The sequence below is a fragment of the Mesoplodon densirostris genome, chromosome 7, assembly GCF_025265405.1.
Source record: "Mesoplodon densirostris isolate mMesDen1 chromosome 7, mMesDen1 primary haplotype, whole genome shotgun sequence".
NCBI lineage: Eukaryota > Metazoa > Chordata > Mammalia > Artiodactyla > Ziphiidae > Mesoplodon > Mesoplodon densirostris.
The window spans coordinates 58,737,716-58,764,616 of NC_082667.1; the positions used below are offsets into that span (position 1 = coordinate 58,737,716).

A 26,901-nucleotide genomic window follows, 5' to 3' on the forward strand; every position below is an offset into this window, starting at 1 on the left:
ACTTCCTTACCACTGGAATCCACCGATGGGCTCTGCAAACCTGTGCCGAATCAGGAAAGTGGCAACAGCTTCAGCTACCTGGAAAAGGGAGAGATATTCCAGGCCATGTTAAGGGTAGCAACGGGGTTCATCCTTGGAGGTCTGGTGGGCTTCTGTTGGAAGGTAAGGCTCTCTGGTGGACTCATGGGTCCTACAGTTCTGAGGAGCCTGAAATCAAAAGGACCTGGGTCCTGGCAGGGCTGGGAGACTCCTCCCCACCATTTGCCAGGGGTGGGCCCAGAGAAGTCAAGAGGAATGATGTGAAGGCTTATTTATCCCCTTAGAGTTACAAAGAACTTTTTTCCTACAGGAGGAGCACATATTAATTCCTAACTGTGACTGTGGTTTAGGGAGCAGTTTCTACCCGATTATCCCTTCTACCATCTGGCTTTCGGGGGCAATGGAGAAGTAGAGCTTAAGATCTTAACCATAGGGCCCTGGGTGAAATAGCAGGGTGCCAGTAACTCCTCAGCCCATACACACAAAGCCAAGACCAGAAGCAGCTGCCAGGAAGAGGTCTGGGGAGCTGGTGGAGTCCCATCTGTGTAGGCCCCACAGCAGCTGCTGCAGGTGACACAGGCTGACTCAGAGGCTGGTTCTATCTTCTGTGAGATCCACAGTTATTCCACATTGTCCCTTTACATTCATCAAGCACCAGACTCACCTTGTCTGGAGCATCCTCATGGACTGCATGGCCACACTGGGGTAGGACCTGCATCTGGAACTTCCCTGGGGAAGATACAAACCAAAGCCACCTCAGGCACTAAAATGGTCCTCTCCTTACCATCTCTGCAGCCTCACAGGTCATTCCAGGAGGCCAGGACTCCCCCATCCCCTCCCTGCCAATACTCTGGACCCAATTACACCTAGCCTTTGAGGAGGATGGTAATACTTGAAATTATAACCTTGAACAAATCATTTTCCCTTCACTTTTTCTTTCTACACCTATTTAGTATGCATTTACTTTCGGCCAGACACATAGAAACAGTTCCTGTATACGCTACAGTCTAGTGGGAGAGCAAAACATAAAAACCAACATTTTAATGCAGCATGTTGTTCCTATGATAACACAGAGCATATGGAACTGGAAAAACACAGTATGGAACTGGAAAAACACAGGAAGAGGGGCTTTGCAATCAAATAGGGATCCAGGAAGGCTTCCCACACAGAAAAAATAACTTACACAAAGAAAGAAGGATGAAATGGTATTTGCTCCTGAAAAGAAAAACTTTGGCACGGTGCTCATGAGAATTAACAACGAGGCTGGAGAGGTAAGCAGGGACCATACCATTAAGGGGTTTGTAGGCCATGTTAAGGACTTTGAAATATATTATTACAATAATAAGTTACCATTTGAGTGCTTAACTACGTGCCAGACACGGTCCTAGGCACTTTCTCACACTGTCCTGTAGAACACTGTAAGCTCACAACTAATGTGATAGTTATTAAGAATGAACAGAAATGATTGATAAAGCAAGATCTCTAAGGAGACTAAAGAATATGGGACCCAGAGCTCCCATAGGTAGAGAGAGCAGACTCTCAGAGCCTCAAAATAAGGGAGTAAGCTCTGGAAGTCCTCCTGGTTATCACAATCTGGGATTCTTACCCCAGTTACACAGTGCTTTAAAATTTTTTTTCAAAATACTCATCTATCCATTTTTTAAGTTGATTCTCAAATTTACCCTATAAAATTAAGCAGGACAAATACTGAAATTCTTTTTTGAGATGATGAAACCAAGGCCATGATTAGTGAAGTGATTTGCCCAAGGCCACTTAATTAGTCAGCAGAGGAACTAAGACCATTCCCTCCAGTAAGGTCCTGCTTATGCCCCTCTTCCTGCAGTAAGCTGCCTCTGGGTGCTCCAGCCTAGTCCCCTCTCCCCTGTATCTCCTAATGTACTACTGTTAATGCATTTAATGGATCCAAACACAGAGCAGCTTGTGCCCCTGTTGTTCTGTAAGCTAATATCTATATGCCACTGGTGCTTGCCTTCCCAGGAGTGTGTCATTTCTATAAGAACAGGGCTAATATCATTACTTGCTCTATATCCCTAATAGGGCCCAACCCAGGGCTAGATATTAAATAAGTGCTTAGTAAGTCTTGGATGAATGAACGACTGAGCAAATAACCTGATAAAACTTACAACTCAAACCTTGATGACTGGGGCTGCATTTTTCACTCCTCTTTGGAAGAGTGGGTATAAGGAATCAGGGAGAACTCACACATACTAACAATGCTGTACCCAGTACACATGGAATAATGTAATCATGGGTAATCCTCACAATTATTCTATGAGGTGGGCATATTTCCAATCCCCACCAATCTTTTTTTTTTTTTTAATTTATTTATTTTTGTCTGCGTCGGGTCTTCATTGCTGCATGTGGGCTTTCTCTAGTTGCTGCGAGTGGAGGCTACTCTTCATTGCGGTGTGTGGGCTTCTCATTGCGGTGGCTTCTCTTGTTGTGGAGCGTGGGCTCTAGGTGCGCGGGCTTCAGTAGTTGTGGCATGTGGGCTCAGCAGTTGTGGCTCGCGGGCTCTAGAGCACAGGCTCAGTAGTTGTAGCACACAGGCTTAGCTGCTCCACGGCATGTGAGATCTTCCAGGATCAGGTCTCGAACTCATGTTCCCTGCACTGGCAGGTGGATTCTTAACCACTGTGCCACCAGGGAAGCCCCTCCCCGCCAATCTTACAGATGAGGAACTTTAGGTTCAGAGAGCCTAAATCATTCACCTAAGTTGCACCATCAATGAGTGCTGGATTTCTAGGATTCAGTAACTACTTCATCTGGTTTAAACAGTGCTGGGAAGGCTGTGGTTTGGAATCTGTGGTGATTTAGCCATTTCCTTTTGTTTTATGGATGTCATCACTCTCTATACATACTCCTGGGATGCTTTGAAAGAGAAGGTGGTCTTGGCATAAACCTTACTAGGGAAACAGGAGGGATTTAATGAGGTATCAGGAGTGCCTCCTGGACACAATGAAGCCATCATTTATTTTACTTCACCCACATTTTCTCATTTAAACCTCACACAATTGAATTGAGATATTTCATTATCTCCATTTGATAGATGAAGAAACTCAGAATTAAGGAAGTTATTAGCAATCCACTCAGGCCACAAAACCAGTAAGAGTGATACAAACCCAGGACTGTCTGCTTCCAAGGCTGGTGATCAACACTGATTCCAAATGCTATTCTAGTCGAGATTAACTGCTTTCAGATAGTATCAAGAGCTATGTCTGATTCTTCTGTGCGCCCAGCATCAAGCACCGGTCTTACACAGAAAGAGTGCTTAGAAAAGGTTTGCTTAATTGAATTTAAGGGAAAATGTCTAAGCTCAGAATAACCAACATCAGGACTTCCCTGGTGACACAGTGGTTAAGAATCCGCCTGCCAATGCAGGGGACTGGGGTTTGAGCCCTGGTCCGGGAAGATCCCATGTGCCGCAGAGTAACTAAGCCTGTGCGCCACAACTACTGAGCCTGCACTCTAGAGCCCACGAGCCACAACTACTGAGCCCACGTGCCACAACTACTGAAGCCCGCATGCCTAGAGCCCGTGTTCCGCAACAAGAGAAGCCAACGAAATGAGAAGTCCATGCACCACAACGAAGAGCAGTCCCCACTCGCTGCAACTAGAGAAAGCCCACGTGCAGCAACAAAGACCTGATGCAGCCGAAAATAAATTAAAAAATAAAATAGGGGCTTCCCTGGTGGCGCAGTGGTTGAGAGTCCACCTGCCGATGCAGGGGACACGGGTTCGAGCCCCAGTCTGGGAAGATCCCACATGCCGCGGAGCGGCTGGGCCCGTGAGCCATGGCCACTGAGCCTGTGCATCCAGAGCCTGTGCTCCACAACGGGAGAGGCCACAACAGTGAGAGGCCCGCGTACCGGAAAAAAAAAAAAAAAAAAAAAAAAAATATATATATATATATATATATATATAAAATAAAATAAAATAAAATAGAATTACCAACATCAGTGCCAAAAAAATCACATAGTCCCAGCCCATCCTGCTCAAGGCCTCAGGACACTATTAGTTGGGGGAAGGGAAGGGTATGGTATGAGGGTCTAAGGTCAGAGTTTGATAAATCATTCAGAGGCCTTTGAACAACTATTATCAAGGAAAATAGCCCCCTTCTCTGTGGAGAGCTTGAGGACAGCTCAAGGAACAGTTTGAGGGGCCCATGAGACATCCAAGTAGAGATGTCCAGCAGGTTTGATACATGGAGAGGTATGAGTCAGATGTTTAGCTTTCGGAGTTATCAGGGTATAAATGGGAGCCATGAGATTGCCCAGGGAGAGTAAGTAGAAAAGAAGGAAGGTCAAGAACAGAATCTGTTTAAGCTCTAAACCTGGGCCTTGGAGTTGGCACCTCTTCTTCCTATAACCCAAAGTTGCCAGTGCCTATTGACTTCACCTTCACCAGGCCTTTCATCTGTATTAAAGCCAAAAACTTCCATGAAATTGGTTCCACTACCTCCACAGTCATCTAGCCAACACACCTGGACCTAAGCACAACATGTCACTTTCCTACTCATTATACCTCACAATCCTTGTGAGGTTGCCATCAATTTTCTCATTTTACAGATTGAGAAAACTAAAGCTAAGGCAGGTCAAGTAACTTGCCCAAGGTCAAAAAAATTAGTAGGAAGGAAGCAATACTCAGACGCAGTTCTCAGAGTCCTTGCTTTTACCACCTTGTTATGCTGTCTTCTAAATAGAGTTCAACCTTTTTGTATCTGGGTTATCTTGGACCTTTCCCTTTCCTAAGAATTCTAACAATAAAAATACTGATCAGTATTCAGAATATCTCCTTTCACAATATTGTATATTTACACAGAGTACTTTATAGTTTATAATGCCCCTTTCAAAGACATTGCCTCACTTTAATCCTTACAACTCTGAGGCATATGTGGTAGTATAATTCCCGTTTTTAGATGGAAAATTTCCACATGACTCTGCCCATTTCTCTGCCTTTAGGGGACCTAGGAACATAATTTCTTCATGGCTTACCCTGCATTTGGCCAATAGTCAGATCTTTATCCAATCTATCAACACCTAGAACAAAATAAGAGAATCCATAAGTAGCTTGCTAGAAAAAAGCTGTGTGAAATAGGCTTTGCTGTTCAATAATGAAGTAAAAATTGCTATAGAGTTGTAAACATGATGACATTATCAATTCATGTTAATGCCAACCTGAGGGTATATTCTCACCACATGAAGCTTTCTAGGCTGAGGTTCCCCGTAACCACTTTGCTTGTTTAAGCTGGTTTCTGAAAATAGGGTTTTACTTTTCAAATTTCCATTATACTCAGAATATCCTTATACCACTCAAGGAGAAGGACTTGGGCTTGACCAGGTAGAGGCCAGGCCAGAATTCGGCCATACCAGGTGGATGCTTATGCTTAGTTAGGTTTAGGGATTCGGCAAAGGGAGGAGAAAGGGCACAAATGAGTGAGGATGGTACTTCACTTTGGAAGTCGCTACCCATTTGGTAAATAGTTTTAACAAAGACATGCTGAGATGACAATATACATACACTGCTAGGGACTCAACTGTGTTCCCCCAAAATTTATATGATGAAGGCCTAATTCACAATGTGACCATATTTGGACATATGGAAGTAATTAAGGTTAAATGAGGAAGTAATTAAGGTTGAATGTGGTCATAAGGGTAGGACCCTCATAGGACAGGATTAGTGTCCTTATAAGAATAAACAGCAGAGAGCTAGCTTGTTCTCGCTGTCTCTGCCATGTAAGGACACAGTGAAAAGGTGGTTGTTTGCAGGTCAGTAAGAAAGCTCTTAGCAGAACTCGACCAGTCTGGAACCCTTATCTCAGACTTCCAGCCTCCAGAACTGTGGGAAAATTAATCTGTTGTTTAAGCCACCCAGTCTATTGTATTTTGTTATGGCAGCCCAAGCTGACTAATAAAAACACATACACACTTACCAGCCAGGAGCAGCAATTTAGGAATAGGACAACTAAGAAAGAGATTGGATAAGCCTCGGAACCAGCCATCCCAGTATTTTTCTGTTTTTGCCAGTTCAATTCTCCAAGTGTAAGGATGGTCTTTCTTGGTCTGGAGGAATAAGAGCAAGTTTTGAGTCTCTGAGGGCAACCCCTGGAGGAACAGGATAAAAACTAGGTCCCTGGGAGAAGGAAAGGGAAGGAAACTAGCACATATTAAGAGCTTACCATGTCCCTGACATTTTAATATACATTTAATCCTTATAACAGCCTTGTGACATAAGTTATTGTTGTAATTTCCATGTTTAGATAATCAGAAGTTTACTTTTAACTTCTATTAGTTTCAGTGAACCTAGGAAACTTTCTTAAGATCACAAACCTAGTAAATGGTAAGGCCAAGATTGAGCTTCTTATACTCATTTGGCAAAAAGAACACATCATCACAAGAATAACTAAAAAAACACAATGTAGTATGAAAAATGCTTACAATATAATAGTAAGTGAAAGAAGCAGAGTACAACATGTCATCTAAGTTAGGATTACTACTGGAAAAATATGGTATACTTTGGGAAAGAACTGGAACGAAAAACTGAAAATATGTTGATTTGTTCATAGAACATGTTTTCTTATATTTTTATTTATGACAATGATATAATGTTCCTGCAACAGTAATTTAAAAAAGGAAATCTGACACAAATGTGACAAAATGTCAATATCTGTTAAATCTCGATATAAAGTAGATGGCACAGAATATGCACTCATCAAATACAAGCTGAACAAATAAAAGGTTTTCTATACTTTTCTGCATCAAAATTTTGAAATATTATAACTGAAATAAATAATTAGATGACCACATATCAACCAAAATATGAAAATCTAGAAGTGAGCATGAGACAGCATATATTGTATTAAAGATCACCACATGGTTAAGATGTTCATACTACCCAAATGATCTGCAGATTTAACACAATATCAAAATCCCAATGGCATTTTTTGCAAAAATAGAAAAATTCATCCTAAAATTCATATAGAATCTCAAGGGACCCCAAATAGCCAAAACAATTTTAATAAAGAAGAACAAAATTGGAGGACTCATGCTCTCTGATTTCAAAATATATTACAAAGTTACAGTAATCAAAACAGCATAGTACTGAAATAAAGACAGACAAATAGAGCAATGGAATAAAAACTTCGAGAGCCCAGAAATAAGCTCTCACATATATAGTCAAATGATCTTTGATAAGGATGCTGAGACCACCCAATGGGGAAAGGACAGTCTTTTCAACAAATGGTGCTGGGGAAACTGGATATCCACAAGCAAAAGAATGAAGTTGGACAACATACAAAAATTAACTCAAATGGATTAAAACCTAAATATAAAAACCTACAACTATAAAAGTTCTAGAAGAAAGCGTCATGAAACTTTTCACGACATTGGACTTAGCAATGATTTCTTGGTTATGGAACCAAAAGCAGAGACAGCAAAAGTAAAAATAGATAAATGGACTATATCAAACTTAGAAACGTTTGTGCATCAAAGAACTCAATCAAGAGTGAGAAGGCATACCACTGAATGGGAGAAAATATCTGCAAGTCATGTAACTCATAAGGAGTTAATATCCAAAGGACATAAAGAATTCCTGTAACTCAACAACAAAAAAATCAAATAACCTCATTTAAAAATGGGCACAGGACTTGAACAGTCATTTCTCCAAAGAAGATGTACAAACAGCCGATAAGTACATGAAAAGATGTTCCAACAGCACTTATTATTAAGAGATCAGCTGCTATGAACATAGGTGTGCAAATATCTATTCAAGACCTTGCTTTCATTTCTTTTGGCTATATACCCAAAAGTGAGATTGCTGGATCATAAGGTAGTTCTATTTTTAATTTTTTGAGTAACTGCCATACCATGTTTAATAGTGATTGTACCATTTTGTAATCCCACCAATAGTGCACAAGGGTTCCAATTTCTCCACGCCCTTGCCAAGTATTGTTATTTTAGGGTTTTTTTGGCAGTAGCCACCCTAATGCGTACAAAGTGATATTTATGGTTTTGATTTACATTTGATTTGATTTGCATTGATCATTAATGATCACAAATGCTATATGAGTCCACTTATATGAGGTATCTAAAGTATAGTGAAATTCACAGAAACAGAAAGTAGAATGGTGATTATTAGGGGTTGGGGGAAGTGGGAAAGGGGAGTTGTTGTTTAATGGGTACAGAGTTTCAGTTTTGCAAGATAAGAAAATTCTGGACACTGGTTGCACAACAGTGTGAATATATTTAATATTACTGAACTATACACTTTAAAATGGTTAAGATGGTAAATTTTATGTTGTGTGTGTTTTTTACCACAATTAAAAAAAAAAGAAAAAGATCACTGGATGGGGAGTCAGGAAACTAAGATATTCTAGATCTCACTAAACAACTCATTCTATTCTCTTCTATTAATATTTTCCAGGCACAGGACACTTTGAAATGAACACTAATTGTCATTTCAACTTGGAACCTCAGCCTGTCCTACTGCATGCAGTGCTTCCCATTTATGAGTCATTTATAAGAGATCAGCTCCACAGAGACAGCATAATCTCACAAGCCGCTCCCAAATGCATACTAGATTTCATCCGCAAATACAACTCAATAATAAAAAGACAAATAACCCTATTTAAAAATGGGCAAAAGATATGAAGAGATATTTCTCGAGAGAAGACAGATAAATGGCCAATAAGCACATGGAAAGATGCTCAACATCAATAGTCATTAGAAAAATGTAAATCAAAACCACAGATATGAGATGCCACTTCATACTAGGATGGCTATAATCAAAAAGAAGGACAGTAACAAGTGCTGACAAGGATACAGAAAAACTGGATCCCTCATACACTGCTGCTGTGAATATGAAATGATGCAGGCACTCTGGAAAACAGAATGGCTGTTCCTCAAATGAGTTACCATCTGGCAATTCCATTCACAGGTATATACCCAAGAGAATAAAAACCTATGCCCACGCAAAAATTTGTACTCGAATGTTTATATCAGCATTATTCCTAATAGACAAAAAGTGGAAATAACCCACATGTCCATTAACTGATGAATGGATTAAAAGTGTGGTCTATCAAAGTGGTTACCAGGACAGGGGCTAGAAGGTAGAAGAATAGATAGAAGTTGGTAAAAGAGTATAAACTTTCAGTTATAAGATGAAAAAGGTCTGAGGATCTAATTAATATAAAACACAATTATAGTGACTATAGTTGACAATAATGTATTATATAACTGAAATCTGCTAAGAGAGTAAATTTAAATGTCCTCAAAGACACACACAAAAAAGGTAAATCTGTGAGGTGATGGATGTGTTAACTCATTGAGGAGTATCCTTTCACAATGCCTCTGTTCCTCACATTGTACACTTTAAATATCTTACAATTTTAATTGGCAATTATACCTCAAATCTGAAAAAAAAGGTCTATCTATACAATGGAATATTATTCAGCCATAAACAGGAATGAAGTACTGATACATGCTACAACAAGAATGAACCTGGAAAACATTATGCGAAGATGAAAGAAGCCAGTCATGGAAGATCACATATTGCATAATTCCACTTATATTAAATGCTCAGATTAGGCAAATCTGTGGAGACAGAAAGTAGATTAGTGATCACCTAGATCTGGAAAGGATGGAGAGAAATGGGAATTGACTGCAAATGAGTAAGATATTTCTTTTAAAAGTGATGAAAATGTTCTAAGATTAGATTGTTGTGATGGTTGCACAACTTTGACTGTACTAAAAATCACTGAATGGTAAACTTTGGATGAGTTACCTTTCAATAAAGCAGTCCGAAAAAGAGAGAGATTTATGCATAAAGGAATATCTCCTGGACAAGTGAAGTTTATTCCTTTAAGGATCAAAGCTTAAATGTTTTCCCTTTCTTTTCTGTATTTTAACCATTTTGTATTACATTCTCCCCATCCCCAACAAAAATGTATAGCTTGTTTTCTTTTACAGAGCAGAGTGGATGCAACTGACCTCTTATGTATGCCTCAGGGTCATTTGAAACACAATTTTTTATATTGTGCTAAACAGAGATGCCCCTATGAAGCTTTGCCCGGTTTTTTGTGTTGCTGTTAAGTTTAATTGGTATTATTAACATTTTCTCCATTTTTATTTATTTATTTTTCCTTTATTGAGATATAACAGACATACAACATTGTTTAAGTTTACAGTGTACAACATGTTGATCTGATACATTTATATATTGCAATATGATTACCACCACAGTGTTACCTAACACCTCTAACATGTCACATAATTATCATTTTTTTGTGGTGGGAACAATTAAGATCTAGTGTCTTAGCAACTTTGAAGTTTATAATACAGTATTGTTGCCTATAATTACTGTGCTGTGCATCAGATCTCCAGGACTTATCTACTAGTTGCAAGAAGTTGTGACTACTGGAGTTGCTCTGTGTCCTTCCTCAGGTGGAGAATGTTTAGCTATGCTCCTCATTGACTGATATGCCTCAGTTTGTCCTCCTAACAAAACTGCTGGAGTTCATAAAACCCCATACAATAGGCCCTATAAAAAATTATAAGGAAAAAATGAGTTGGAATTAAAAATCAGAGGATCTAGATGTGTTTTAGCACTAACATTTATATGTGACCATAAGCAAGTATCTGCATCTGAGTTGTAAAACAGTGCTAATATCTACAATGCAGAGGCAAAATGAGAACTAGAGATATTAATGTGAAGCATTCAGTATAGATCCTAGCACATAAAAGGTAAAACGTAACTGATCGTTTGTATCAGTCTCAAATCTACTAAACACTACTTGATTACCCTGAACAAATCTCTTCATCTCTGAGTCTCAGTTTCTATAGTGTTAACATGTGAGAAAAGGTCTCCCCTCGCCTCACAGAGTGTTGGAGGGCAAATTGATCATGTATTATTTATAATTTTGTAAACTCCAAAGAGGTACAAAGGATTATTCATTGATCTTAAGGATGACAAGAAGATCCTCATTAAATTAAAAATACTGTTTAAAAAAATGCACTCTCCTCCTTGCTAACACTAGCATCTCCAAATGCAAAGGAATATGTGGTATACACCAAGTATACGTAAGTAAGATTAGTAACATCTTACTAATTCCGTCATTAGTAAGATGTTCATAATCCGTCCCAGAAAGTCTGTGGCTCACACTCACTCATCATTTCCCAGAAAAAGCACCCCCCTTCCCACTGTTGTCCTCAAATCAGTTGCTCAGCAAGTTCTCACAAAACACTCACTATGCACACAACCCTGAGCTATACGCTGAAGGAAATTCACACAGAACATCAGTTCCTGCCCTCAATATACATAGGTTATTTTTGTTGGGAGACAATTCTTATGTTATTAGAGGACACTGAATCTGTATTCTAGGGATGACTAAAAGAAAACCATAATATTTTGAATGTGGCTTATGAAAATCAGTTCTATGACTTGGTCACAACTTCAGAAAAGAAAGTGCTAAGGTGTGTCCTACAGACTCTCAGTGCTGTACTGCAGAGGGACTAATATAAACGGGGTCAGAAAGCTTCCCCAAGGAGATACACTTTGAAAGATGGGCAGGATCTGGATAAGTTTAGGGTAGACTGGTACGAAATGGGATTTTCTCATGAGATAAATCACAGGAACGGAAGTACAGAGGTGAGAAAGGGCCTGAGGAGAAAGCAGTCTGCTTGAGGGTAGGGTAGTACTGTAAGCTTTATGTTCCAATTTGTCAGAGCCATCAACAGTGCTTTATATCTTACAGTTAATCTAAGTATCTATTACGATGGTATCTTCTTCTCCTAACGATGGACAAAAAGAACAATGTTACCTCCCTTTCACACCTTACACACTTTTGAACCATTCCCTAACCCATCCTTCCAAGAATACAGGCTTTCACCCACCTCCATGTCATCTTCCTTTTTCCTTTTGTTTACTGACTCACTTCCTTCTTCGTCTTCTTCTTCTTCCTCTATGATTCCTTCTACTATAGATTTTGAGCCTTCTGGACTTGTAATTCCTTCACACCTATGTTTTTTTTTTTTAAAAAAAAAAAGTGTTATCACACACCTCTCTTCTACACACAAATTACCTTAGAGATGCTGATATTTATGGCCTTTTTAAATCAAATATTAGTTAAAACTTAACAGTGCTCCTGGGAGAAGGAGGGTGTGAAAAATGTGCATTTTAAAATGTACAAAAGTTGACCAGGACTGTGGAAGTCATCACCAATGTTTGACTATACTCCAAGGGCTGGTTTCCAGTTCCTGAATCAATACTGACCCACGGAAGGGAGTAACCGTTTCCTGAGGCATGGTGACAAGAGTTTTATTGGCATTATCTTATATAATCCTCATAGCAATCCCATAAAGTAGCTCTGAAGAGTTAAAAAAATTGTCCAGGATCACTTAGCTCATGAGTGGATGAGGATGGGAGACAGATCCAGGCCCAATTAACTCTAAAGCATAGTGCTCTTCTACTGTACCCTGCCTGTAGTAGAACAAGGCTCAAACAGATTGGTAAAAGGCCCCCACTTTTTTTTTTTTTTTTTTTTTTTTTTTTTTCGGTACGCAGGCCTCTCACTGTTGTGGCCTCTCCCATTTCAGAGCACAGGCTCTGGACGCACAGGCTCAGCGGCCATGGCTCACGGGCCTAGCCGCTCCGCGGCATGTGGGATCTTCCCGGACCAGGGCACGAACCCGTGTCCCCTGCATTGGCAGGCAGACTCTCAACCACTGCGCCACCAGGGAAGCCCAAAGGCCCCCACTTTTAATGAGCTGACAGAAACTGGCAATTACAATAACCAGGGCCACTAGTGGTGCAGTGGTTGACAGTCTGCCTGCCAATGCAGGGGACATGGGCTTGAGCACTGGTCTGGGAAGATCACACATGCCACGGAGCAACTAGGCCCGTGTACCACAACTACTGAGCCTGCGCTCTAGAGCCTGTGAGCCACAACTGCTGAGCCTGCGTGCTGCAACTACTGAAGCCCATGCTCTGCAATGAGAAGCCTGCGCACCGCAACGAAGAGTAGCCCCTGCTCGATGCAACTAGAGAAAGCCCATGTGCAGCAATGAAGACCCAATGCAGCCAAAAATAAAAATAAATAAGTAAATAAATAAAAAATAAATAAAATAAAACAATAACCAGAGCCAGATAAACCTTAGAGATCAGCACATCTGATGCAACCAATTATTGTTGTTTTTCATCTAAAACTATTATCTCTATTATGTAATTAGGTAGAAAAATTATTATAGGAACAGCTGGTACCATAATTCCTTTTAAAGAGAACTTGGAAAAAAATACATTGACAAGTGTTAAAGGTAAAACCTCAACAGCCTATGCAGCAGCTAGGGCCAAGGTCTGCTCTGCATGATAATGTTATTTTGCCCTTGAAAAGGGAGAGAGAAGGGAGGAAAGGAGAGAGAACAAGCAAGACAAAAAGAGACTGGGATAAATTCAAGGGTCAGTCAAGCTTCAGTGGTGGATTTTTAAGAATAACTTCTCCTTCTCTGTCTCCTCTACCAAACCTTCAGTGACCTGTATGTTCACAAGTGTTTTGTTAAGTGGAGGTTTTCTTAGGAACTTAGGGTGTCAAGTTTCACGTCTAGGTCAAAGTATCAAAGAAACAGTATGTGCTTTGGGAGTGGATTGGGAGGTTCAAGAGAATTATACCTAGATCAAGAAGGGCAATAAGATTCCAGCGGATATCTATGTCACAATTAAAACACAGACTCTTACATACATAGGTTTACATATTTAGAGAAAACACCACTTGAAGTAAAAATTTAGAAATCAGCGAACTACCTGCATACAAGCCATGTAAATTAACTCCCTTTCAAAATGCTTTACCACTGCTTAGACAAGTCAGATCTCAAAATATTTAAGCACTGAAAAGTGAGCAGCCTCACAGCTTATTTAAAACCTCTGCATTGTGCCTGCCAGATATTACTACTCAGATTTCCCTTTCCCTTTTTATATTATGAATATAAATTCCATAATATAGGCCTTGAAGTCAAATACACAGGAATTTGAATATGAGCTCTATCATTCATTAGCTAGTGATCCCGGGAAAGTCACTTTACCTTTCTGAACTTCCATTTCCTCCCCTATAAAACGATAGTTACCTTGAAGAGGTATGGTAAGGATTAAATGAGATAGTGCAAATGAATGAATGAATGAATCTAGGTAGTGATCATCAATGGCTACTAACATTAAAAAAATAAAAGAGACAACCAGACCATTATGTGCCTCCTGATGGCAGTATACGATATCACCTAACTTGCAAACAAATAAAAAAACCCAAAATAACAACAAACAAACCTAAGATTGATCAAACCTCTGATCTAATAATTTACAGAAAATACAGGGAATAAAGGAACATGTTAAATTACACCTTGAGGAATCAATCAGCAAATCCAGATGGTAGGAAGTTCTAAAGGGCAAACAACTAGGTTTCCTCAACAAATAAATTGCCAGGAAAAAAAAAAGAGAGAGAAAAGTGGAACCTATAGATTAAAGATACTTAAGAGATTTATCAATCCATTGCTATGTATTTACCCTATTATAATTCTGGTTTGAACTAAAAAATTTTATGAGATAATCAGGTAAATGAATACTAAAGACCTTTGATGATATTAAGGAACTGCTAATTTTTTTAGGTGTGACAGCAGTCTTGGGATTGTGCTTCAAGTGTCCTTACCTTTTAGAGCATATACCAAAATCTTACAAAGGAAATTATGTTTATCTGAAATTTCTTTCAATATATTTTGTCCTTAGGGGAAATAAATAGGGGCACAGATGAAACAAGACTGTCCATGAGTTCATAACTGTTGAAGATGGGCAATGGGTACACTGGGGTTTATTATATTATTCTACTTGTGTATGTTTGAAAGATTTCCATTACACAAGGTTTTAAATTTTACACAGTGTATATAAAATACCTTGCACAGTGCCTGGCAAATAGCAGGCATTCAATAATGCCATTATCATTTTCATCAACTCTTGTGCTGTTTGTCCTGGTGGGCAACATTTTCCCAATTCACCTAAAGTTTATTTTGTGACTATATAGCAATACCCAGGACTGATGTAACCCTATCTAGGAGGATCAATTGGGCTAAATAATCTTAGCTCACCCTTAAAATCTGGCTTTCACTCAGGCTATGACAAAGCTTTTATAATATAATTTCCTCACAATCAGGTTTGGCTTAGAAGGAGACTCTTATCAGAATAAAACCATATACTGGCACAAAAACAGAAATATAGATCAATGGAACAGGACAGAAAGCCCAGAGATAAACCCACACAGATATGGTCACCTCATCTTTGATAAAGGAGGCAAGAATATACAATGGAGAAAAGACAACCTCTTCAGTAAGTGGTGCTGGGAAAACTGGACAGCTAAATGTAAAAGAATGAAATTAGAACACTTCCTAACACCATACACAAATAAACTCAAAATGGATTAAAGACCTAAATGTAAGGCCAGACACTATCAAACTCTTAGAGGAAAACATAGGCAGAACACTTTATGACATAAATCACAGCAAGGTCCTTTTTGACCCACCTCCTAGAGAAATGGAAATAAAAACAAAAATAAACAAATGGGACCTAATGAGACTTAAAAGCTTTTGCACAGCAAAGGAAACTATAAACAAGATGAAAAGACAACCCTCAGAATGGGAGAAGATATTTGTAAATGAAGCAACTGACAAACGATTAATCTCCAAAATATACAAGCAGCTCATGCAGCTCAATATCAAAAAAACCCAACCCAGGGCTTCCCTGGTGGCGCAGTGGTTGGGAGTCTGCCTGCTGATGCAGGGGACACGGGTTCGTGCCTCGGTCTGGGGGGATCCCACATGCCACGGAGCGGCTGGGCCCATGAGCCATGGCCGCTGAGCCTGTGCGTCTGGAGCCTGTGCTCCACAATGGGAGAGGCCACAGCAGTGAGAGGCCCGTGTACCGCAAAAAAACAAACAAACAAAAAAAAAACACAAAAAAAAACCCCAACCCAATCCAAAAATGGGCAGAAGACCTAAAAAGACATTTCTCCAAAGAAGATATACAGATTGCCAACAAACACATGAAAGGACACTCAACATCACTAATCATTAGTGAAATGCAAATCAAAACTACAATGAGGGCTTCCCTGGTGGCGCAGTGGTTAAGAATCTGCCTGCCAATGCAGGGAATACGGGTTCAAGCCCTGGTCTGGGAAGATGCCATATGCTGCGGAGCAACTAAGCCCGTGCGCCACAACTACTGAGCCTGCGCTCTAGAGCCCGTGAGCCACAAGTACTGAGCCCACGTGCCACAACTACTGAAGCTCATGTGCCTAGAGCCTGGGCTCCACAACAAGAGAAGCCACCCCAATGAGAGGCCCACGCACTGCAACGAAGAGTAGCCCCCACTCATTGCAACTAGAGAAAGCCCATGCGCAGCAACGAAGACCCAACGCGGTCAAAAATAAATAAATTGAAAACAAAACAAAACAAAACTACAATGAGGTATCTATCACCTTACACCCGTCAGAATGGCCATCATCCAAAAATCTACAAACAATAAATGCTGGAGAGGGTGTGGAGAAAAGGGAACCCTCTTACACTGTTGATGGGAATGTAAACTGATACAGCCACTATGGAGAACAGTATGGAGGTTCCTTAAGAAACTCAAAATAGAACTACCATATGACCCAGCAATCCCACTACTGGGCATATTCCCTGAGAAAACCATAATTCAAAAAGAGACATGTAACACAGTGTTCACTGCAGCACTATTTACAATAGCCAGGACATGGAAGCAACCTAAGTGTCCATCGACAGATGAATGGATAAAGAAGATGTGGCACATATATACAATGGAATATTACTCAGCCATAAAAGAAATGAAATTGAACTATTGGTAGTGAGGTGGATGGACCTAGAGTCTGTCCTACAGAGTGAAGTAAGTCAGAAAGAGAAAAACAAATACCATATGCTAACACATATATATGGAATCTTAAAAAAAAATGGTTCTGAAGAACCTAGGGGCAGGACAGGAATAAAGATGCAGACATAGAGAATGGACACGGGGAGTGCGAAAGGTAAGCTGGGTAAGCTGGGACAAAGTGAGAGAGTGGCATGGACATATATACACTACCAAATGTAAAATAGATAGCTGGTGGGAAGCAGCCGCATAGCACAGGGAGATCAGCTTGGTGCTTTGTGACCACCTAGAGGGGTGGGATAGGAAGGGTGGGAGAGAGACGCAAGAGGAAGGAGATATGGGGATATATGTATACATATAGCTGATTCACTTTGTTATAAAGCAGAAACTAACACACCATTGTAAAGCAATTATACTCCAATAAAGATGTTAAAAAACAAAAGAATGAAACCATAGCTGCCAGCACTAGAGTGAACACTTAATTTAACGTCCTTTCTCTGGTATTCTTCACCTTTTAACACCTACAGTTGTGCTAATAAGGTAATCCAGTATTATATAGAAGACATTATTTGGCTTTGGGATTTCTTCAAAAAAGAAGAAAGAAAAAAAGAAAATCTATATAGCTGGCCCTAGTGAGCTCACTTATAAAAATTATCTAAAATAATGAAGGCATTCACCAAAGATGGTAGAATAGGTATATGACAATAAAAGCAATCTGTAATTCCCTCACCATGTTTCAGCCTCTAACCAGCCCAAGGGGGCAAAATAAGACCTACTGTTTGACTTGGCCAACCATTGAGACACGGGCAGACTCCAGATTTCGAATCTGGCCACTCTTCACACTAGAAGAGAAAAGTGAGACAGGAGAGAGGAGGTTATTCAGCATCTATCTTATCATGTCACCAGGGTCAAATCAATAATTCTTCAGATTCTGTGCGATCTACTAAAAAGGTGTGGTTACTAATGTAGCTTACCATGGAGACTACCACTACTTCCTACTTGGTTATTATGGCTATAAGCCAAGCAGTAAAAATTAAGTAAAGGCATTAAAATCACTTCAGTTCTGCAAATATTTACCAGTAGGATACTATGTGCCAGGCCTGCGCTCAAGAAGCACATAATTCAGTGGGGGAAAGAAATACAACAAATAATTTTAATATAATAAGGCAAGGTTCAAAGGAACCACTTTATTCTAAATGAGGTTAGAGAAAGCTTCCCAAATGTCTTGCCTAAAGTGAGGACTGAAGATACGTTAAGCGGAAGATAAAAGCCGGTGGTCAGAGCAAAACAGGCAGAAGGCACGTTGTGAATGAAGACACTGTGATGTGAAAAGGTCAGCAGGATGACGATTTTAGAAGGCAGAGTGCAAGGAGAAGCAGAGGAGGGTAAAGGAGGAGTGTGACAGAATAAGGATAGGCACGCGGGGGCCAGCTCCTAGAGGGTCTGGCATGCCAGGATGGAACTTAGGAGCTTTGACTCTATAAATATAGATTAGTCTTCTCAGAGTTGGCTAAGGCCCAAGCAAAAAGACTACATGTCCCAGGGAGAACTGAAAACACCACCTGAAGCAGGCCCACAAGAACACATTTCTTCAAATCTCATTTTTTAGCTTAAAACAAACAAACAAAAATCACATAAAATTTTAGTGTACCCCCCCCTTAGATAATGACTTTGTTTCTTATTTTAATGATAAACAGAGGCAATGAGAACTACTACGTCATTTTTCTACCACAAACTCAATCTACAAATCCACTAGTATTTATAATCATATACTCTGCCTTTGAAGACTGTTTAATAGGTGAAATATCTCTGTTCCTATTCAAGGCCAATGCTGGGCACTGGTTTCCCATCCTCTCTTGTTTATGAAGACCTCGTTTCCTTTACTTATCCTGTCTCTTTCTTATGTCATTATTTTTTTCTCTAGTGAATATTATAAAACATCCTTTAAAAACATCCTCTAGGGGACTTCCCTGTTGGTCCAGTGGCTAACACTCTGCGCTCCCAATGCAGGGGGCCCGGGTTCCATCCCTGGTTGGGGAACTAGGTCCCACATGCCACAACTGAGAGTTTGTATGCCGCAGCTAAAGATCCCAGCACAGGTAGCTAGCTAGCTAAATGAATGAATGAATATTTTTAAAAAATGATCCACATCAAAAAATAAATAAAAATAAAAACCTTCTCTAGCCTTTAAAAACATTTTCAACCCCATATTCACTTCTAGATACTACCCCATTTCTCTGCTCTCCTATACAACAAAACTTCTCAAAAAAGTTATCTTACATGCTTTCTCCACTTTGTCACCTCCCATCCTTTCCTCAACCAATATCCCCAACTTATATCAGGTTTTTATCTCCTACTTTCTGAGATTTCCTTTGTCAAGGTCACCTCCATCATGCCAATCCTAATGGTCATTTCTTACTCTTTACCTTACTTGATCTCTCAGCAGCATTTGACCTAGATCCCCTCTCCTTCTTTCTATAAACACTTGCTATGCTGCTATCTTGCTTTCCTTCTATCTCACCAACTGTGTCTTTTCAGTTTCTTTTGTTGGATCTTCCTTTCCTTCCCAAGCTCTCAATATTGTAGAGTAACACAAGGCTCAGTTCTTGGATCTTTTTCTATCAACTAGCTGACTACATTCAATATTTTGGCTTTAAATGCTATCTATGTGATGATGATTCTCCAATTTATCTCTAGCTCAACCTCTTCTAACTAGTGTATACAAGTGCCTACTTAACATTTTCACTTAGATGTATAATAAGCATTTCAGCTTATCCAAACAAAAATCCTGATACCCTGCCCCTTGCCTGCTCTCAAATCTGCTGCTCTTTGTCTCTACCATTCACCAATTGCTTAGGCTAAAAACCTAGAAGTCATCCTTGAATACGGCATCTCCCCAACCCCCTCTCCCAACACACTATCCATAAGGTAGTTCTGTCAGCTCTACCTTCAAACTACATTCCAAATATGACCACATAACTTCCTCTGTTGCCATCACAGTCTATGATTACCATCATTACTCTTTCCTACAACTATAATTATTTCCTAACCAATTTCTCACTTTTGTTATCACCCCTACTCCCCACTCCTTCCCCTATTCTGTTTTCCTCAGAATAGCCAGGTGGTGGAACCAAGATGCAAATCCATATCAGACCTCAAAGCCCAGGATCTTTTTTTTTTTTAACTTTTTAAATTAGGGTATAGTTGATTAACAATGTTGTGTTAGTTTCAGGTGTACAGCAAAGTGATTCAGTTATATATACACCTGTATCTATTCTTTTTCAAATTTTAAAGCCCAGGCTCTTAATGACTACACCCTACTGCCTCTCATTTGGATGACCAAGAGGGCAAAAGCAGAAACTCACTTTGCTTTAAATCTTTACTGAATTTAAATAGATTGGTCTTGTATTTCAACACCTTTTCTTTTCAAAAAAAAATTATCTAGAATAACCAAAATGGCCATGAGTCATAAACTTGATTCAGATATCCAGCAGACACAAAACAAAATTACCAAAAACTTCACTGTAGTCTTTCTGATTCTTAGGCTCACAAAGTGTCTAGAAATCAGTGGCTCTCATAGAACCCAGAACATTTTAACATTCAACAAGTGGAATGTCTATTCTACCCTACAACTGGCACTAGAATCAAGACTCTATCTCCCCTTAACAAAAGGTTCATCATGACCCCCAGGCTGGTTTGGGTGCTTGTCTTCTGTACCTTCTTCATTGTATTGTGTTTATGCATTTACTTGTATGTATGTTTCCAGTTTTTTGATGATAGGAACTAAGCCTGATTCATCCCCAGTTCTTAGATCAGGCACTGACACATCTTAGGTACTAAAAAAAAAAAAATGTTTACTGAATAAATTTTAAGTTATTTGGAATAATTTTCTCACTAGTTGTTACTGGGGAAGCAGGCAGGGTGCCCAAGGTTCATGTTGAGCTGGCAGCAGCCGCATTCTCAGTGTGGCTGCTCAAGATGGAGAGATTTTTGGTGCTTCCAAGAGTACATCTTGCATCACAGTAGTGAACAGGGGAGGCAAAAGCAACCATATCAAACACAAATATCATTCTGGCAAGCCATATTTGGCATGAGATCCTCTGTCCTAGGAGGAATCCCTAGGATATGTTTACCAGGTCCTTAATTTCCACTAGATATCTCTGACTCAGTAAACAGATACATTCTGCCTGCTAAAGCAGCCAGCAGTATGCTATATGCTATATGAAAGTACAAAAGAAACAGAGAATAGCTTCTGACCTTATGATGCAGGAAGGGCATTAAGACAGAAATGAAAATTAACAATAAAAGCATATCCCTTACAGGAGGATTAGAAGACTTAAGGGGTAAACAGTACAATATAATACACACTTAAAGGTCTTTAGCAATTTTGCTGAAGGAGGGACCTGGGTGGTTTGTAGGAGTTATAGGAAGGGTTCTGGAGAGGGGACTAGAAATGGATTTTGAGGGATAGGTAGGAAGACAGGACACTGAAGATATTTTATCCCAAGACTGATATCCTGGGGGGAGGGATAGTGCTTTACTCATCTTTGAATCATTACCCTTTAGCACAAAGTGTTCAATAAATATAAATGCATTTAATAAATATTCAAATAATTGATTGAATTAGTGTATACTTAATAACTGAACAGCCTTTACTTAAGTGGAAGCCATAGCCAATTCTGTCAGTAATTTTTATGAGAACCATTTAGCCAAAGGGTTTTTATTTATGCAAAATCCAAATAAAAACTGTAAAGGGAACCCACAACCATCTGTTTCTCCATCTTCTCTGGAACACAGAAAGTGAAACTAGAGCCATGGAGCATCAGAGATGGAAAAGGCCTTAGAATCTCATTGAGTCCAAACTCCCACCTTAGAGATGGGAACAGCTAGACAGATGATCCATAATTGTTAAGATTCTAGGAGGTACTATAGTGTATTGGAAAAAGGATGGGTTTTAGAGAACTGAGCCAAGTTTGAAACATTTAAAATATTTTTTAAAAAATCTGCTCCTTATGTAAATGTTTCCATACATGATACTACAATAAAGCTAAGGCATGGGAATTAAAATATTCCTTTCAACTTGGTGCTTGAGCTGATGAAAAAGGAAAGCTACAATCTAACATTTAAAATATAGACAATATAGATTTGTGGGTTACCTCCATTCAACGGCATTCTCCAGAGACTTGAAGGTTTTAGGACGACCACGTAAGAAATTCTGCATGCTATTAAGTGCATCCATGGCTGTACCTAGATGTTAAACAAAAAATTTTAACCACAGCACCTAAGATATTCTGCATTTATACTTAATGTGTCAACTGTATACATCTCCCCTCAATGACAGCAGAATTAAGTGGCACTTGGGGGGAAAAAAAAGAAGCAGTTTAAGAAAATTCAGAAGACTGATGTGATAGCCAGCTTCCAAGATGACCTCCAATGGTTTTTGCCTCCTGGTATTCAACAGTCCCTCCACACTGAATAGGGCTGGCTGACTTATATGAGCAATAGTGTGACTTCTGATGCTGGATCATAAAAGACATGGCAGTTTCTTTTTAGATGTTAAATAAAATTATGGGACATACATACTACTGAAATATTATGCAGCCATAAAAGATGTTTATGAAGAGTTTTTGATGACATGTAAAATTATTACATAATGTGGGGTGTGGGCAAAATGCGTGAAGGTGTGAAAAGTACGAACTTCCAGTTATAAAATAAATAAGTCCTAGGGATGTAACATACAGCATGGTGACTATAGTTAATACTGTATTGCATATGTGAAAGTTGCTAAGAGAATAGATCTTAAAAGTTCTCATCACAAGAAAAAAAATATGTAACTATGTGTGGTGATAGATGTTAACTAGACATATTGTGGTGATCATTTCACAATATATACATATATCAAATCATTATTTTGTACATCTGAAACTAATGCAAAGTTATATGTCAATTGTATCCCAATAAAAAAAAGACTGGGAATGCCTCTGCCACAAAATAACATTAAAAAAAAGATATAAAAGACAGAGGAACATACTTCGAGATGAGAGAAGTCAATAAAAAATAAAAACAGGATAACAATAATCTACCATGGATGTCTCTGTAAGTCAAAGATTTTGATTTGCTCAGCACTAAAAAAACTTACCTTCCACAACATCGATCATGCACAGACCCAAGAGGCTTGGCACCAGGTTGGATGATGCTGTGTGGACTGCAATAGCACCACCCATGCTATGTCCAATGAGCATAATTGGAGGAGGAAGGTCCCCATACATGGCTTCAACCACATTGCCAACATCTCTGCAAAGAGAAGGAAAAAAAGCATGGAATGTACTCTGACAACACTGTAAAGACAGTTTTCTTTCCTAACTCTCTCCTTTGATCTGTAACTAACAGTCCTAGGACTGTAAAGGTCTACTGGAGCATCTTGCAAATGTACCTATGTAAACCTCCTAACACCCCCCCACCAGGGTAGCCACACAGCTAGCTCTTCCAATAAATGGAAGTTTAAGGACTAAGAACCAAAATTTTCTAATTTTCCTTTACATCACACCTTCACTATTCCACACATTTAGTACAATTACATAAACATATACCTTTATTTTAAACCTAAGCTTGAAATTCTGGACAAATCATTTAACTGCTCTATGCCTCAGTTTCCCCATCCATAAAACAGGAAAACAATTTTAAGCACTGTAATGTAGTGAAGTTTGACGTCACAAGATGAATTGCAGCCCCAGTTTATATTTTACTATGTGGACTTGGATTAGCTACTTAATCTCTCAGATAAAGTTTCAACATCTATAAAATGAAGATAAGAATATCAGTTACTATTCTGGATTGCTTTGAGGATTAATTGAGACACTGAATGTAAAACTACTTTGAAAAGAGTAAAGTGCTATTCAAGCGTTAACTATTATTTACAATTTGTTATGTAAAGTTGTTTGAAGTATGAACACAAATTTAGTGTTCTGAGAAACTAGAAAGATGTTCAGAGCTAATTTTTATTGGCTTCTGTTCCAGTCTTTGTGAGTGGATCTATTTAACAAAGTCAAACCTCAAAGCTTAGAAAATGAGAAGTAAAGCAGGAACTTTGGTTTTTATTTCCATATGGGCCTTCCATGCTATAGCAATAGGTAAGTAAGGTGTGTTTCTAGAGACCACTGTCTCTACTGTCTTCTTTTGTGAGTGGGTGAGTCAGTCAACTTCAAAAGACAGTTTTGTCTTGTTGAGTGTCACTACATATCTCAGGCACTCACACAATGTTAGCCAAATACAGCAGTTGTGAATGTAGGGACACAGCCATTCAGATATGGTCTCCACAGTATTCAGAATGGCAAAGATAAATGTTATTAATTATTTATGAAGGAATTAATCTTAAAAATCTCATACAACAATTACAGATGTGAATAGGGTAGTGGTAGCATCTGCAGACAATCTAAATGGGAGATAAAGCCACGCAATTTTATAAGCGAAAACAAATAATAGTTTAATATTCCTTTGGAGTTAAATTTAAGGCTAAAATTTTTGGTTCATAACAGAAATGAGTAAAATAAAAGGATGCTATGAAAGATTATCTAGTCAGTAACTGGATGTACCACAATTTTGGTAGATGACTTCTAGGGGGATTCTATCATATTTATTAATACTAGCTCATTTCCTGAGAAGCAGTATAGCATATCACAGACATAACAGAAAAAGGAGTATCAGAGTAACTCAAATCTTGGCTCTTCTACTTTCAGTGGAGTTGCATTTTATGTAAGGTTTAGGTTCTGAAGTTGATGTCAAAGGCAAAAATCATGCTGTCAGTGCTACTTGAAAACCCCTCTAATTGCCCATTAAGATGCCCATTTTGAGATTTTTGTTTCACAGAATGATTGAACTCAGAAACAATATAAATGTTTTATTGCTTCAGCTATTTCAGCAAGAAACCAACTTGTTGGCTCTTCTGATTCTTAGTAATTATCTTCATCTATTATAGAAGTTTTAATCATTTATTTTCTTTTTAACTTTTTGTGTGAGTTATCAACTTATTGTCTCTTAGCTCTCATGCACCCTTTATTTCATGTTCTGCAAAATTGGATGAGGCCTTTAGATATTTTTCCTTTGCCAGCCAGCAAGATGTTAAGCGATCCCAATAGAGGGCAAAGGAGAGATACTGCAGAAAAAGAGGGTTTTGTTCCTGGTTTGCACTGACTCCACAAGCTCCTGTAGTTTGTCTAGCACCCAAGACCTGAAGCACACACAGCTTCCCCAGGGCCCAGCTCCTGCAACACAGGAGGTGTCTCCAAGCACTCCATCCCTCCATCCCCAATGTTCCTTTATCCCCTCTAGCTTTTTTTTTTGTAGTAGGACTCACTTATCCATTTATTAAGTCATTGTCTGTTGAGTTTCTACACAGGCCAGGTACTGTGGCAGGTCTGGGGGTACAGTGGTAAAAAGGGCCGACAAGTCCCCTTCTTCGTGGAACTTACATTTGCAGGAAGGGGAAGTGAGCAAAGCGGTACTGAAAATCCAAGTATAAACTGGGATAAAACTATGAAGGAGGGGTATAGGGAGCTGTTTGAACCTAATGGGAGGTTCATCTTTGTTTTTGTTTTTTTTAACATCTTTTTTTTTTTTTTTAACGTTTAGAATAAGGTTTTTTTTTTTTTTTTTTTTTTTTTTTTTGGCGGTACGCAGGCCTCTCACCATTGTGGCCTCTCCCGTCGTGGAGCACAGGCTCCGGACGCGCAGGCTCAGCAGCCATAGGCTCACGGGCCCAGCCGCTCCGTGGCATGTGGGATCCTCCCGGACCGGGGCACGAACCCGTGTCTCCTGCGTCGGCAGGTGGACTCTCAACCACTGCACCACCAGGGAAGCCCCTCTTTCTTTTTTTCTTAACATCTTTCTTGGAGTATAATTGCTTTACAATGTTGTTAGTTTCTGCTGTATAACAAAGTGAATCAGCTATACGTATACATATATCCCCATACCTCTTCCCTCTTGGGTCTCCCTCCCATCCTCCCTATCCCACCCCTCTAGGTGGTCACAAAGCACAGAGCTGATCTCCCTGTGCTATGTGGCTGCTTCCCACTAGCTTTTACATTTGGTAGTGTATATACGTCCATGCCACTGTCTCACTTCATCCCAGCTTACCCTTCCCGCTCCCTGTGTCCTCAAGTCCATTCTCTATGCCTGCGTCTTTATTTCTGTCCTACCCCTAGGTTCTTCAGAACCATTTTTTTTGAGATTCCATATATATGTGTTAGCATATGGTATTTATTTTTCTCTTTCTGACTTACTTCACTCAGTATGACAGACTCTAGGTCCATCCACCTCACTGCCAATAACTCCATTTGGGGTTTTTTTTATGGCTGAGTAATATTCCATTGTATATATGTGCCACATCTTCTTTATCCATTCATCTGTCGATGGACACTTAGGTTGCTTCCATGTCCTGGCTGTTGTAAATAGTGCTGCAGTGAACACTGTGGTACATGTCTCTTTTTGAATTATGGTTTTCTCAGGATATATGCCCAGTAGTGGGATTGCTGGGTCATATGGTAGTTCTATTTTTAGTTTTTTTTTAAGGAACCTCCATGCTGTTCTCCATCGTGGCTGTATCAATTTACATTCCCACCAACATGTAAGAGGGTTCCCTTTTCTCCACACCCTCTCCAGCATTTACTGTTTGTAGATTTTTTGGTGGTGGCCATTCTGACTGGTGTGAGGTGTTACCTCATTGTAGTTTTGATTTGCATTTCTCTAATGATTAGTGATATTTAAGCATCCTTTCATGTGTTTGTTGGTCCCTTCTAGATTTATTGAAGTATAATTGGTATATTAAAAATGGTGCATAATTGGGACTTCCCTGGTAGTGCAGTGGTTAAGAATCCGCCTGCCAATGCAGCGGACACAGGTTTGAGCCCTGATCCGGGAAGATCCCACATGCTG

At 39.4% G+C, this 26,901-nt stretch overlaps 1 protein-coding gene across 3 annotated transcripts in view; it reads right to left on the reverse strand.

The window, feature by feature from the left end:
- PPME1 (protein phosphatase methylesterase 1) overlaps positions 1-26,901 on the reverse strand; it is a 92,446-nt gene that overhangs the window by 16,549 nt on the left and 48,996 nt on the right. For 2 of the 3 annotated variants that reach the window (XM_060103259.1, XM_060103260.1), the window contains exons 6-13: positions 23,111-23,265; positions 22,128-22,218; positions 17,748-17,813; positions 11,949-12,072; positions 5,993-6,122; positions 5,055-5,099; positions 704-768; positions 11-78 (exon numbers count right to left, since the gene is read on the reverse strand). In XM_060103259.1, coding sequence (XP_059959242.1) covers positions 11-78; positions 704-768; positions 5,055-5,099; positions 5,993-6,122; positions 11,949-12,072; positions 17,748-17,813; positions 22,128-22,218; positions 23,111-23,265 — 744 coding nt within the window. The remainder of the gene's footprint in view (positions 1-10; positions 79-703; positions 769-5,054; positions 5,100-5,992; positions 6,123-11,948; positions 12,073-17,747; positions 17,814-22,127; positions 22,219-23,110; positions 23,266-26,901) is intronic. The other variant, XM_060103261.1, reaches the window with a different exon arrangement.